The following is a 16,143-nucleotide window of genomic DNA, read 5'->3' as shown; positions in this document are numbered from 1 at the left end:
CCATCAGATACTTTCATTATAAATAATACCACTTGCCAAGAAGATTACTTAGTAATTATTTAGATATAATTACTCTTCCTTGTGTATGGAAATTTTCACACTCTTCTAGCTCTAAACTAGAAGAATCTATACAATAATCTGTGACCACTTCGACTACTTAATTTTAGCCCTCTTTTTTTTTAAGATTTTATTTTTATTTATTTATTTATTTTCCCTAGATCATCCTTTTTTTTTAATTTCTTTTGAATATGAGAATTCATTGTTTATGCACCACACTCAGTGCTCCATGCCATATGTGCCCTCCATATTACCCACCACCTAGCTTCCCCAACCTCCCACCCCCTGCCCCTTCAAAACCCTCAGATTGTTTTTCAGAGTCTATAGTCTCTCATGGTTCATCTGCCCCTCCAATTTCCCTCAACTCCCTTCTCCTCTCTATCTCCCTATGTCCTCCATGTTATTTGTTAAGCTCCACAAATAAGTGAAACCATAGCCCTCTTCTAATGCCTGGACTCTATTTAATTTGGCTACTTTCCCTAATCTCTTATCACTTTGCTACTGAAAAAAAAAATCTTCCCCAAACACTATTTTCCTTTTCATACAACTATTCAAAATTTCTCTATAGGTCCTTAAAAACAGTGGCTAACATTTGCCAACTGTGCTATATACTAGGCACTACTATAAATTGCTTTATGCAGCAACATATTTATTCCTCACAAAGACTATTGGCGTACTCTGGTGGCTGTGTTCTTCTCTACATTTTCTGGCCTCTTCTGCAGTTAGTTAGACCTTATGACTGGTTACAGCTAGTAGAATATGAGAGGAGAGATCAACGCCACTTTTGAGAGCAGACTGGTTAAATGTCCATTATTCTTTCTTTGTGGCCTCTTTCCCCTCCCGCACCAGAATCTACTACCTTAAAAAGTCACATTACATTGAAGTCACATGACACAGAACCACAAAATGGAAGTATCCTTAGTTTCTGAGTCTGCTTAGATTAGAGAGGCCAAACTTATATCAGATACAATATAAGCAATAAATAAGCTCCTATTTATGAAACCACATAAATCTCTGGGTTCATTGTTGTGTGGTACAACCTATATTACCTTAATGGATAAATCCTGAGGTAGCTACTATTATTATGATTGTGAAGACACTGAGACACAGCTAGATTAAGTAATTTGTGCAAGGCAAACAGCTAGGAAGTGGTGGAACTAGATGCACCTGACCAGTTTATTCACAAGGTCCATACATATTTCTAGTATGCTACAGGGTCTCTACATGACCACTGGATAAAGGAGACTTGTTCACAATCTAGTGGCAATATATCATGTGGCACAGTAAAGTAGAGTATTTAAATTTCAGGCTTTAGAACTCAAATCCCTTCCCTGACACTTACATCACAGCTGGGTAAATCACAAGGAATCCAAGCTTCAGTAGATAACTCTGTAAAATCGGAATAATAATTACAGAATCCAACTCAGAGTTGCTATGGAGTAATATGTCTAGATGGTAGGCCATTCTCTGACCGACTGTAAATGCATGCACTTGATTTCTTATTTCCTTCCAAAGATATTTCCCCCATATCTGTCTCCTTTACACCTGAGTAGACCAGAGCCTAACCTTGCCCTTCACATTCCCTCCTTTTCATTGATATTTCCTCTATCGGAAGTGGGGTGTTTTTTTCCCTTTTTAACTTGATTTTTAAATCTTATCAAACTTTTGATGTTTAACCCAAAGTCTGACTCTGCAGCAAAGATATTTTTTTCTTCATCACAGTAAATTAAAGCAGGGTTTCTAAAGCATATGTGTTGCCTACAATAATCATCTGACCTTGGTATTAGGTATTGAAATGTACGAGTCAAAGAGCACAAACTGAAGCCAGATTTCATGGGTTTGAATTCTGGGTCTTCCATTAGCTAGCTGTGAGCATGTTATTTAGCCTTTTTATGACTCTGTTTCCCCTGTAAAATGGGAATACTAGCTAGCTACTTTATCAGGCATATTGTAAATATTAAATGAGAACAGTGCTGGGCACAAGGTAAACACTATGACAGGGTTTGCTGTCACTATTGGTTTTCATGGCTATTATTTGTTGCATACATTTTATATCCTATCAAGATTATAAACATGGTTTAAAATCATGGAGTGCACAGAATTTCCTTTATAGTGTCCAAAATGTTGGGACAATGGCTGGATATAGTAGGCATAGACTGAATATTTGGTGATTTAATGAGAGCCTATAGTGTGGTTAGCCTTCGCATGGAAAATAGATTTCTGAATGTTTACCATGTTCCAGGAATTGTGCCCAACAAAGTATGTGTCTTATCCCATTCGATTATCATAACTACCCCCATAAGATAGGTACTATTATTATTTCATTTTACCAGTGAGTTTCAGAGACATAGTTAAGTAGTTACTTGTCCAGGATCACACAGTATATGGCAAGAATAGGATGTCCTTGTTTAAAAACACAGTGATTTCCAAACTTTAGCATGCATCAATCATTCAAAGGGCTTATTTAAACACCCATTACTGGGACGCCTGGATGGCTCAGTCATTAACCGTCTGCCTTCAACTCAGGTCATGATCCTAAGGTCCTGGGATCGAGCCCCACATTGGGCTCCCTGCTCAGAGGGAAGCCTGCTTATTCCTCTCCCACTCACCCCGCTTGTGTTCACTCTCTCACTGTCTCTTTCTGTCATATAAATAGTATCTTTAAAAAAAGAAGAAGAAGAAACACAGATTACTAAACATCATCCCTAGTTTCTGATTAAATGAATATGGACAAAGTCCAAGATTTTGCATTTCTAACAAGTGTCCAAGTGATGATGAAGTTGCTTGTCTAGAGATACACTTTTGAAAACCACTTCACTGGGTGATAGTCTTTCCTCTATACTACACAGCTTAAATGGCACCTAGAAACAGATGTTTTTAAAGTAGAAGTTGACAAGTTCTATTTAAAACATGTAAAAACATACCAGGTTTCCCTAAAAAATAGTGTAACTTTAGAAATTTATGTAGAAATTGAGCTTTAAAGAAAATAGAAAAACATTTTCTGGCAAAGATAATAACTCTACACAAGCTATCAAAAAGTAGCAAATTATACAAGTATTTGACTTGGTATAAAAATGCTATTTTCTAAAAAAAAAAAAAAATACTGTTTTCTTAACGAAAGACCAATTAACAAATTCAGGAAATCAATACTTATGGAAAGAGAGTATCAGAGGTTTGCAGTGGCCTCAGACAAGGAAAGGAAAGAGACTACTTCCTAGACTCTCTTATCTTGTTCTACAAGTGGATTAAGTCAGATATAGGAATTTTAAACATGACCAGATCATTGGCTCTACCATAACATACATTCCTTCGGAAGTCTTCAGAAACAGGATCTTCCTGCCTGTGTCCACCCATCATAGAACAACCAAATCAGGACAAAGAATCAACTGCTTCGGCCCTAGGATCAGATATCACAACTTTCTTTTCAATGATGCATCCTTCCTTGTCTATATTTTATTCATAAATGTCTTATTTTTACTACCTGGTCAAACTGATAAGATTAACAGATTTGATCCGAACTCTGAGGATTCTGAAACAGATTTTCCACCTGAATTTCAGTACATATTTGCCTTTCTCTATACTTAGTGTGTTACCAAACTTATCTTGCTAAATTAGGCTATAAGTCCTGTCTATTTTTGACTTCTTCTGTCTTCATGTACCCATGACTTTATATGATACAAATGTCAAATGTACAATAAATCATGTTAAACTGTTTTACAAATGAATGCTGCTAGACATAAAAAGAGAGAAGATCAGATCAGAATCAGCAGTACTAGAGGAGGGGACATATGCAAGGTCTTTCAGAATTCTGGGATTTAATTCATCTGGACTTGGGTAAATGAGTAATGCTCTGAGGATGTATAAGAGAAAACCACATAAGTAAGTCCAAGGACAAGAACCAGAGAGAAGCAAGAGGTAGAAAATTAACAGGAATCCATATAGGGCCAGGAATAATTCTTACCAGCCAAAGGTGAAAGGATATCTATAAGAGGCACCGGGGAGTCAGTGCCAGGGCAGAAAAGCTAAACTGGTACTAGTCTAAAGATTTCTTTGAGATTTCCCTAACAGAACTTAAAAACGAACTTTAAAAGCATCTCACTAATTTCAAGTAACTTAGCTGCTGTACATCAGAAGCAAAATAGATGTTGCCTAAAGAAAAAGAACAAAACTAAGAAATCAACAGTACCAAATTTAAGGTGTCCAGAATATAATCATAATTGACCAAGCGTGCAAGAAGCAGAGCAACATGAGCTAGAATTGGGGGAAAAAATCAACAAAACTAGACCCCAAACGATACAGATAATGAAACCAGCAGACAAGGATTTTGAAACAGCTATTACAAATATTCTTCATATGTTCAAGGTGATTCAGGAAAACATGAGCATGATTAGGAGAAAAACTGCAGATATTAAAAAAAAGTAAATGGAATTTTTACAGATGAAAAACATAGTATCTGAATTATTAAGTCTGGACTTAACAACAAAATAAATATGTTAGAGGAAAATATCAGAAAGTCTGAAGATACAGCAATAACTGTCTAGAGTGAACTACAGGCAGAAAAAAGGCATAATAGATAGAAGAACAGAGAAATAGCAACTTCTAGAATATATCAAGTGATCTGATATTGGTGAAATTGGCATCCTAGTTGTACAAGAGAGGAAGGAGGCAGGAAAAATGTGTGAAAAAATAATGGGCGAAAAATTTCTAAATTTTATGGAAATGACAAATTCATCAGATTCAAGGGTTCAATAGATCTTAAGAAGAGTAAATCTATATAAAACCACAGCAAACCACAGTATAATCAAAGTGCTGAAAACCACTGATAAGATAAACTTTAGAAGTCTCCAAAGAGAATGTCAGCAGACTTCTCATCAGAAACAATGAAATCCATTAAGGAGTAGGGAGATACTTTTTTTTTTATTTTTAAAGATTTTATTTATTTATTTGACAGACAGAGATCACAAGTAGGCAGAGAGGCAGGCAGAGAGAGAGAGAGAGAGAGAAGCAGGCTTCCTGCAGAGCAGAGAGCCCGATGCAGGGCTCGATCCCAGGACCCTGAGATCATGACCTGAGCCGAAGGCAGCAGCCCAAACCACTGAGCCACCCAGGCGTCCCAAAGAGGAGATACTTTTAAAGTCTGAGGGACCCAACTGACTGCAAAGGTGCATAACATAATATTTTTTAAGGTGGTACAAATGTTAATATCTTACTTGTGGTGGTTTATATATAATATTCATACTCATAAATAAAACTGACAAAGTTTGTTGTATGAAACTTATCTCAAAAATGCTCATCAGGAAACAAAGATGCTGGTCGATTTGGGGGAAAATGATGTTAGCACAGTATGAGAATTTCAGTTTAGAAACATTTTTTAAAGAAGAAAATTCATCTAAAATATTACAAAGCATTTTATTTTTTTTTTAGCATTTTATTTTCTATTACATCTAGGCACTGCAATATTTCAAAGAGAGGCATGGATTCACAAAACCTTACAAGTCATACTTTAACTGACATCAAGTCTCTTTTGAGTTACTGACAGAAAAAAATAATTTTAAGTAGCGAGCTATGTGATTTAGATAACATGTGAAGAAAAGTTATTCCCAATAAATGCATTTTCTATAAATACAAGCCCCAAGTTAATCTTATACTAAAATTGTCCCATAATCAATGGTATGGATCAAAATAATCATTTTAAATTTGCATAGCTCATACATTTGCAAAAATTATTTTAGGTTGAAGATATTTTTAAAAGTAATATTGCAAAAATTTCTTATTTTGAATAACCTTTAAATTATTTTTGTTACCTTTTCCCAAGCAATGAATATACATGAACAATTTTCATCAGATTGTGTTCTCTGCAACTATAATAAAGTATATAATAGGGTGCAACAATGCTTCTTACCTCCAGTTTATTTCTTGAAGAAGTGGGTTTCCAGTGATAGACAATTCATGGAGAGAATAGCATGCATCAAACCACCTAATGGCACTTGTAAGATCTATAGAAAATAAACAATAAAAATCATTATAGAGGGTAATTACAGAGAAAGAAAAATAATCATAAATCAATGACCACTTATTTACTGGCTAGGTATTAAAGTTATAAAAATTATTTATTTTGCAGAATACAAAATGCTAAGAACACAGATTCTGGGGGCACCTGGGTGGCTCAGCCATTAAGTGTCGGCCTTTGACTTAGGTCATGATCCCAGAGTTCTAGGATCCAGCCCCACATGGGGCTCCCTGCTCTGTGAGAAGCCTGCTTCTCCCTCTGTCACTCCCCCCGCTTGTGTTCCCTCTTTCACTATGTCTCTCTCTCTTTCAAATACATAACTAAAATTTTTAAAATTACGTACTTTTTTTAAAAAATTAAAAATTTAAAAAAAAGAGCACAGACTCAACTGTTAGAATATATATTTCTCCCATTTAGCAGCTTTGTGAACCTATGCAAACCATACAATTGCTTTGTAATTCAGGCTCATACCTATCTTATTGGATAAGGGTTAAATGAGGTAATGTGTGTAGGGCTTAGAAGAGTTTTTGCCAGAGTTAGCACGAATCTGAAGAAGTGAAATCTGAAGTAACAAGTGGTAAAACTGAACACATACTTAGAGTTACATGGACCTATTTTACTTTCAAAAGTAAGAATAGTAGGTCAATCTAGGGTACATTACAGAGTAATTTATAATAAACTGTTCTCCCACAGAAAAATATCATAAAACTAGACAATACATAGGAAGCACTTGTTTTTAAACCTTACTATGAGAGAAGGGAAACATACCTGGTGAGCCTACATCACAGGGGTTTTTTGTCTGAATGCAGTTTACCACTTCAGAGCAGTGAGACCAAATAAAGAAGCTCTTTTGCTGACTGAGGAGGCAAATATTAGAACAAGCTGGAATTGATGATGAAAAGTACTGACAAGAAGCTGTGTATATGTATATTGTGAGGAGGGCATTGGGGAAGAAGTCTATGTGAAGATTCACCACAGGTCCACAGACAAATGTGAGGTGTCACACACACAGGGAAAGGTCGAAAAACTGAACAGAAATCACCAGCTGTAAGGCTGAAGGCTGAATGATGACAGTAAGTTCATATAGTAGTAGAAGGCACTGGAGTCTCAGCTTAGCCAAAATGAGACCTAATTGAGTATCTCACAGATTGAGCTACAATCCAGAAAGACTATGCAGTAGGAGTGAACACATTGCCTTGGGGTAGGGGCATCAACTGAGTTAAAAACTAAAATGGCTTGTCCTAAGAGTGAATGAAATTAAAGAAGACAGGAAAAAAAAAAAAAAAGTACCCATAAAGGCTTTAACTGCCTGCCAGAACTGAACATAAATACCTTTAAAAGGAAGACAACAATTTCTACTCACTAAACTGTATTATATACAATGTTCAATAGATAGTTAAAAACTACTAGACATATCAGGGCACCTGAGTGGCTCAGTTGGTTAAGCATCTGCCTTTGGCTCAGGTCATGATCTCAGGGGACCTGGGATGGAGCCCTCCATTGGGCTCCCTATTTAGTCAGGGTCCCGTTTCATGTGGGCTCCCTGTTCAGCTTCTCCCTTTCCTTTTGCCCATCCCCTGTGCTTGTGCTCTCTTTCTCAAATAAATAAATAAAGTCTTTTTAAAAATTACTAGACTATCAAACAAAATGGATTTTACTTCAGACAAAACACACTTTAAAACAAAGACTGTAATAAGAGATAAAGAAGAATGTTACATAATGATAAAAGGGGTCAATCCAACATGAGGATATAACATTGTAAACATTATGTACCCAATGCAGGAACATCTAAATATTCAAGCTGAATATTAAACAGCCTTAAAGGGAGAAACAGAGAGCAACACAATAATCATAGGGGACTTTAATATTCCACTTACATCAATGAATAGATTATCCAGACAGAAAGTCAAGAAGGAAACATCAGTCTTAAACAACATGTTAGACCAGATGGACTTAAGAAATCATGTCAATGAACAGACATTTCTGCAAAGAAGACATCCAGATGGCCAATAGACACATGAAAAAAGTGCTCCACATCACTCGGCATCAGGGAAATACAAATCAAAACTACAATGAGATACTACCTCACACCAGTAAGAATGACTAAAATTAACAAGTCAGGAAATGACAGATGCTGGCAAGGATGCGGAGAAAGGGGAACCCTCCTACACTGTTGGTGGGAATGCAAGCTGGTGCAACCACCCTGGAAAACAGCATGGAGGATCCTCAAAAAATTGAAAATAGAGCTACCCTATGATCCAGCAATTGCACTACTGGGTATTTACCCTAAATACAAACATCGTGATCTGAAGGGGCACATGCACCCAAATGTTTATAGCAGCAATGTCCACAATAGCCAAACTATGGGAAGAACCTAGATGTCCATCACCAGATGAATGGGTAAAGAAGATGTGAGATACACACACACACACACACACACACACACACACACACAATGGAATACTATGCAGCCATCAAAAGAAATGAAATCTTGCCATCTGCAATGACATGGATGGAACTAGAGGGTATTATGCTTAGCGAAATAAGTCAATTGGAGAAAGACAACTATCATATGATCTCCTTGATATGAGGATGTGGAGAAGCAATGAGGGGGCCTTGGGAGGTAGGAAAAGAATAAATGAAACAAGATGGGAACGGGAGGGAGACAAACCATGAAACTTAATCTCACTAAATAAACTGAGGGTTGCCGGGGGGAGGTGGGAAGGGAGTGGGTGGTGGGGTTATAGACATTGGGGAGGGTAGGTGCTATGGTGAGTGCTGTGAAGTGTCTAAACCTGGTGATTCACAGACCTGTACCCCTGGGGCTAATAATACATTATATGTTTATTAAAAAAATTTTAAAAAAGACTAAAAATGACCACTTGCTAAGAAAATAGCAAGTATCAGTTTAAAAAAAAATCATGTCAAGCATCTTTTCCAACACAATGATATGAAACTAGAAATCAGGGACGCCTGGGTGGCTCAGTTGGTTAAGCAGCTGCCTTCTGCTCAGGTCATGATCCTAGCGTCCTGGGATCAAGTCCCACATTGGGCTCCTTGCTCCGCAGGGAGCCTGCTTCTCCCTTTGACTCTGCCTTCCACTCTGTCTGCCTGTGCTCGATCTCGCTCGCTTTCTCTCTGACAAAAAATAAATAAAATCTTAAAAAAAAAAAAAGAAACTAGAAATCAATTAGAAGAAGAAAATGAAATTTCAACAATAAGTGGAGATTAGACAATATACTATCAAACAACCAATTCTTCAAAGAAGAAATCAAGAGGATTAAAAAAGATACCTTGAGACAACTGAAAATGGCAATGTAATATACCAAAATGTATGGGATGCAGCAAAAGCAGTTCTTTTTTTTTTTTAATCTATTTATTTGACAGACAGAAATCACAAGTAGGCAGAGAGGCAGGCAGAGAGAGAGGGGGAGGCAGGCTCCCTGCTGAGCAGAGAGCCCAATGCGGGGCTGGATCCCAGGACCCTGAGATCATGACCTGAGCTGAAGGCAGAGGCTTTAACCCACTGAGCCACCCAGGCGCCCCAGCAAAAGCAGTTCTAAGAAGGAAGTTCACAGTGATAAATGCCTTCCTCTAAAAATAAGAAACATCTCAAATAAACAATCTAACTTTACACTTCAAGGAACCAGAAAAAGAACAAAGCCCAAAGTTATTAGAAAGAAGAAAATAATAAAGATTGGAGCAAAAATAAACTCAATGAAGACTAAAAAGACAAAAAGATCTATAAAGCTAAGAGCTGGTTCTTTGAAAAGATAACAGAAATGGCAGACATTAGCCAGACAAAGGGGGAAAAAAAAGACTCAAATAAATAGAATTAAAAATCAAAGAAATGGTACAAGTTTTACCACAGAAATACAAAGGATCATAAAAGACTACTAGGAAAAATTATATGTGAAAAAATTGGAACAACTACCTGAACAGATCAATTACTGAAGATGATTGAACCATCTTAATCAAAAACCTCCTAAGGAACAAAAGTCCAAGATCAGACAGCTTCACTGGTGGAATTCTATAAAACATTCACAGAAGGATTAATACTAATCCTTTTCAATCTCTTCCAAAAAATCAGAGAGCAAGAACTCTTCCAAACCCATATTATGAAGTCAGCATTACCCTGATACCAAAACTAGACCAGAACACCACAAGAAAATTATAAGCCAATATTCCTGACAAACATAGATACAAAAAATCTTCAGTAAAATATTAGCAAACTAAATTCAATAATATATTAAAAACATATCACCATGATCAAATAGGACTTATCAACATCCACAAATCAGTCAATGTAATTTATCACATTAGCAAAACAGAAGATAAAAATCATATGATTATCTCAGGCAATACAGAAAAAGCATTTGATAAAATTCAGCATCCACTTATGATAAAAAATGCTCAATGAAGTGGGTATAGGCGGAATGTACCTGAACATAATAAAATAAAAGCCATATTTGACAATCCCACACTAACCAGCTATTATCATCCTTAATGGTGAAAAGGTAAAGCTTTTCCTCTAAGATCAGGAATAAGACAAGGATATCCACTCTCACAACTTTATTCAACACAGTTTTGGAAGTCTTAGCTAGAGCAGTTATATAAGAAAATAAAATAGAAGTTATCCAAATCGGAAAGGAAGAAGCAAAACTGTAGCTATCTGGAGATGACATGATATATAGAAAATCCTAAAGACTCAATCAAGAAACTTTTAGAACAAATAAGCAAATTCACTGAAGTTGAAGGATACACAATTAATACACAAAAATTTATTGGGTTTCTTTATACAAATAAGCCATCAGAAAAAGAAATTTAAAAAACAATCCTATTTATAATTGCATCAAAAAATAAGATACCTAGGAATAAATTTAACCAAAGAGGTGAAAGACCTATATATTTAAAACTAAAAGATACTAATGAAAAGAACTAAAGAAGACAAATAAATGGAGAGATATGTCATGTGCTAGATTGGAAAAATTAATACTGTTAAAATGTCCATACTGCCCAAAGCAATAAATATAGTCAATGTAGCCCCATCAAAATCCCAACAGCATTTTTCACAGAAATATAACGAGCTTAAAATTTATATAGAACCACAAAAGACTCTGAGTATGCAAAGCAATCTTGAGAAAGAACAAAGTTGGAGGCATCATGCTCCTTGATTTCAAACTATATTACAAAGCCATAGGCACTAAAATGGTATGGTATCGGCATAAAAAGAGACATAGAGATCAATAAACAGAGACCCAAGAATAAACCTACACATATATGTTTAATTAATTTATGACAAATGAGTCAAGAATATACAATGGGGAAAGAATAGTCTCTTCAATAAGTGATGTTGGGAAAACTGCATAATCACATACAAAACATGAAACTTGACCATTGTCTTACACCATATACAAAAATTAACTCAAAATGGGTTGAAGACTTGAACATAAGACCTGAAACCATAAAACTCAGAGAATAAAACACAGGTGGTAAACTGATGATTTTTTTAAATCTAACACCGAAAGAAGCAATAAAAGCAAAATATGAAGTTAACCTACGGTGACAAATTTAGAACTATGATTGTTTCCATGAGGGGACTGACTGAAAACTGAGATGTGTAAATTTAGGGAGGGACTGGCCAGTTAAATCAGTTGATCATTCTTTAAGTTAATAAACTTTTAATGGGTGTTTGTACATGTTAGGAGCCAACAAGTTAGACAAATTAATTTACTCATCTTCATTAGGCTATTTACTTCACAGGTAAAAGATACATGAATTCAAATGAAAATATAATTGTGGTATTTGCCCAGGTATACCAGAAAGATATGGAAATAATGTGATTTTATTTTATTTGTTTTAAAGATTTTATTTAGGGCACCTGGGTGGCTCAGTTGGTTCAGTGACTGCCTTCGGCCAAGGTCATAATCCTGGAGTCCCGGGATCAAGTCCTGCGTCAGGCTCCCACCTTCATGGAGAGTCTGCTTCTTTCTCTGACCTTCCCCCCTCTCATGCTCTCTCTCACTCTCTTTCTCAAATAAATAAATAAAATCTTAAAAAAAAAAAAAAAGATTTTATTTATTTGTTTGTTTGTTTGTTTGACACTGAGAGAGGGAGAGAGAGAGTGCAAGCAGGGGGAGCAGCAGAGGGAGTGGGAGAAGCAGGCAGGACCCTGGGATCGTGACCTGAGCTGAAGGCAGACACTTAACTGACTGAGCCACCCAGGTGCCCCAATAATACAATTTTAAAAGTGGAAAGAAATTTAATGGGACGATTTTACAATGCCTTTGAAGGAAGTAGAGGGCAAGAAAAATATATACAAACAAAACTGCGGAGAAAAAAAAATAACAAGTATTCTTTTTTTCTAAATCTGTGTTGTATCAGTTTAATTCTTAGGCCTAGCCTAATATCTTAAGAGTGTGCAGGATAAATTTTTCCTCATCTATGCCTTATTGTATGGATATGTTATTTGTAAATGCCATTAACACATCTATCCAAAACAACTCCCTTACCACATTTGGAAAAGAAACTCAAAAGCTCATTACATACTTATTAAAAATTATCTATTTTTCTAAACTTACCAGAAAGACAATTGTTGCTGACATCTAGTTTTTCCAAAGAAACAAAATGAAAAAGCGGTATGATTTTGGTCAAGCTGAAAACAAAGAAATAAAATTCATAAAAGTTTTAAATAGGGATGTCCTTATTATGATGTAAATCCATAATAACATATTTACTAACACAAGCATGTGATAATATTCAATTGTATGTAATTATATACATATATAATTATACAATAAAATACAATTATGACATTAAGTACTAATTAAAAATGTAGTAATTATAAAATTCCAAGTATTTATTCTATAATGGAAGACTTATATTCATTTTTTAAAGGGAAATTACCATGGACTTTCAATTTCAATGACCAATATCATCAAGTTTAATGTTTACTGGCTATTTAAATAAAAATAAATATATTTTTTATTGTTATTGATTTTGTTTTGCTTTTATAAAAGGCCTAATTTATAGAGAATTTATATTATCTTAATAATGTTTCCTGGCTCAAGCACAAAACTAAAACCATTAAGAGATAAAAATTTTAAAAAATATATTTTTCACTTTTTGACAGTGTAACAGCTTAGAGTTACTAGTTTTATTTTTAATTAAAAAATTTTTTTGTATACCAGATTGAAAGTATTTTAAGTACTACAAGTATCCAAAGTTACACTAAGATTATTTCTAAGTTAGAAATATGCTTCCAGGGCCTCCTGGCTGGTTCAATGTGTTAAGCCTCTGTCTTTGGCTCAGGTCATGATCGCAGGATCCTGGGATTGAGTCCCACATCAGGCTCTCTGCTCAGCAGGGAGCCGGCTTACCCCCTCCTCTCTCTCTCTCTCTGCCTGTCTCTCTGCCTACTTGTGATCTCTCTCTGTCAAATAAATAAATAAAATCTTAAAAAAAAAAGAAATAAGCTTCTAAGGAATGTAATAATAGAAAATACTTTATATAGATAGAATAAGCAAGTTTGGCAGAAATATGCTAATATTTTAAAATAATACTTATTATTAATGCATATATATTTAAATTCTAGTAATACTGACTTTTCCTCCTACTTTTTAAAAGTTTCTAACATTTTCTAAGATATAATTGTCATTAAGAACCCAAATACAAGCAAGGAATGTAAGTGATATTCAAAATATTCACATCATTGGGAATAAAAGCCATGAAGGAAAAAATAATTTAGTTTGATGTGCATTTCCAACTAAGACAAATCTACACTTATTCTGTAATATAATATCCCATTACCATAGCTATTTGGAAATAAAAATTAAGCCAAGCCTTCTAAATCTTTAAACAACAGAAAAATTCCTTTGCTTCAAATATAATCTTGTAACGATCACACGTCTCCTCAATCAACCCCACCCCTCTAAATGTTGGAACTCCATCCAGTTCAAAATATGCCTCAACTACAGAATATTTCTGGTACCAAAGGAAAAAAAAAAAGTACGCATTAATTTCTACTTCTTTTGTTTTCTTGTTTTTTATGCTGTCGTTCTAGTTCTCCTGGCAGATATTTTTACATCTTTATTTCTAGCATCTCCCTGTCATGAAAAAAGAAAATCTATTATTCTGAGGTCAGAAGCTTATAGAATAATACTGTGACAGGGAAGCCTCATGGGGTCTGGCACAAAACTAACCCTGGTACTAACCTTGATCCTTTCTTCTACTATCCTGCTCTGCATTAGCAGAGAGATAGAACGACCCATGAAAACCAGACCAAATAATGAAACTGGAAAAAGTTCTCTCTGACTGTAGTTAAACCTAAATACAATATTACTATTTATATCAAACCTACACAACACCACTTTGTAAATACAATCTCTAGGAGGAAAACACCCAAGGTAATAAAAGAAAAAAATGATAAAATATTGGCGTTACATTTTTTCATTATTTTTATATATACTACCAAATAGTAAAATTTACTGAAATGTCACATGTACGCTGAAAAAGAAAGAAGGAAGGAAGTGAGGGAGGCAAGGAGGGAAGGAAGGGAGGAAGGAAAATTAAAGTTTTGTTGATACATAATTAATGAATTTAAGTCCTAGTTTTATGATTTTCCTACTCGGGCATATTTTGGATCATTATTATTATAAGTAAGAAATTTAAGTTTTTCAATATAATCCTAATACATTTATCAAGAAGAAAATTCTTACTTGTTTTGTAGCTTTAATTAATTTTCTAATACTAAATCTTTGTCCTTCTACTAAAAAGGTTTTGAAAGATAAACAGGTCAAGAGTTTTCCTCTTTTTTTCAGATGATTTCATGGTTTTAACCAGTAAGTTATATATGGCAAAGTATAGGTAACATATAGGTTATATGAAGACAACCAGTAAAATAACCAATGAAGTCACAGAATTAAAAATAAAATTCTCTTTTCAACAATCAATCCAAGTAAAGAAATATTTGGTTTGACAAAATATTTTACATTAAAATTTTATCTTTTCAGATAACCATTCTTTTAGAATCATGTTCTTTTTCTTTTTAATAAAATTTTGATCTAGAAAACTGGCTATTCATTCACCTTTATGACTATTCATTAGGAAGGTAGAAACCTAATAGTAGAATTCTTTTTTTAAAATCTCTAGAACTTTTCCTTTTACTGACAATCTGTGTATATTTTTTTCCAAGAAAATTCAAACCAGAAAGACAAAGGACATTAGTGAAAACCTAATACCATTTGACCTTGTCACATTAGCCCTGGGCATAAAAAAGATATAAATTTCAAAGACGACAAAAAGCAAAAGATTTGTACAATGAGCAGCCAATGGGTAATAGTTTCCACTTTCTGCTCCTACTTAGACTACTTAGAGTCTCACTGGAAGTAGAAAGACATAAAGCCAAGAGTCTTCCAGTTAGGACTCCGCAGAGTCAAACTTAAAACAGTCATATGTCCTAATGAAAATTTAAAACAGAAGTCAAGATGAAACATGGATTTCAAACAATATGTACTTAGTATCATTCTTTATTATATTTCACTTTGAGGGGAAAAAACATATGGACACATAATTTCTTTCTTGTGACGAAAGTATCAGAAATTAAAAGAAAAATATATACAATTTAAAAGACACACCAATCACAAATCCAAATATCACATTTATAAAACTCATCTGAGGTTTGCAAAATGTATTGACATATATTTTCCTTTTGGATCAATATTTGGTATTCCATCAAATAGATAAGATAGGTATTACTACCCCTTTTACATGTAAATAAAAAACCCAGGCTCTGGTAGTATGAACAGAGTTATTCAAGGGTCAACTGACTGGTAAGTTGTAGATTCAGCATTCAGAGTTGCTGATCCTGAGTTTTACCAAAGCCGATATAGTTTGAAAAAGTCAATGCACATGTAAAATCTTAATGTACAATGGATAATTCCTATAGTTAATGGTATTAGCTTATTGTGAAAAATCCCAAGGTTGAAGATCATTTTTACACTATGATTTCAAGAAATGATTTTACTACTCTCTATGTCCATTTCTATCAATCATATTTCCCTGCTCAGCAGGGAGCC

General features: G+C 34.7%; 1 protein-coding gene across 3 annotated transcripts in view; it reads right to left on the bottom strand.

The window, feature by feature from the left end:
- Positions 1-16,143, bottom strand: part of LRRIQ1 (leucine rich repeats and IQ motif containing 1) — a 214,199-nt gene that overhangs the window by 145,432 nt on the left and 52,624 nt on the right. For all 3 annotated transcript variants that reach the window (XM_045082964.1, XM_045082966.1, XM_045082965.1), the window contains exons 13-14: positions 12,649-12,722; positions 5,960-6,053 (exon numbers count right to left, since the gene is read on the bottom strand). In XM_045082964.1, the coding sequence (XP_044938899.1) occupies positions 5,960-6,053; positions 12,649-12,722 (168 nt within the window). The remainder of the gene's footprint in view (positions 1-5,959; positions 6,054-12,648; positions 12,723-16,143) is intronic.

The sequence above is a fragment of the Mustela putorius genome, unplaced genomic scaffold (assembly GCF_011764305.1).
Source record: "Mustela putorius furo isolate JIRA1106 unplaced genomic scaffold, ASM1176430v1.1 tig00000640_pilon_pilon_pilon, whole genome shotgun sequence".
NCBI classification, from domain to species: domain Eukaryota; kingdom Metazoa; phylum Chordata; class Mammalia; order Carnivora; family Mustelidae; genus Mustela; species Mustela putorius.
The sequence above is the reverse complement of the archived record's forward strand: the minus strand, read 5'-3'. Positions and strand labels throughout refer to the sequence as shown.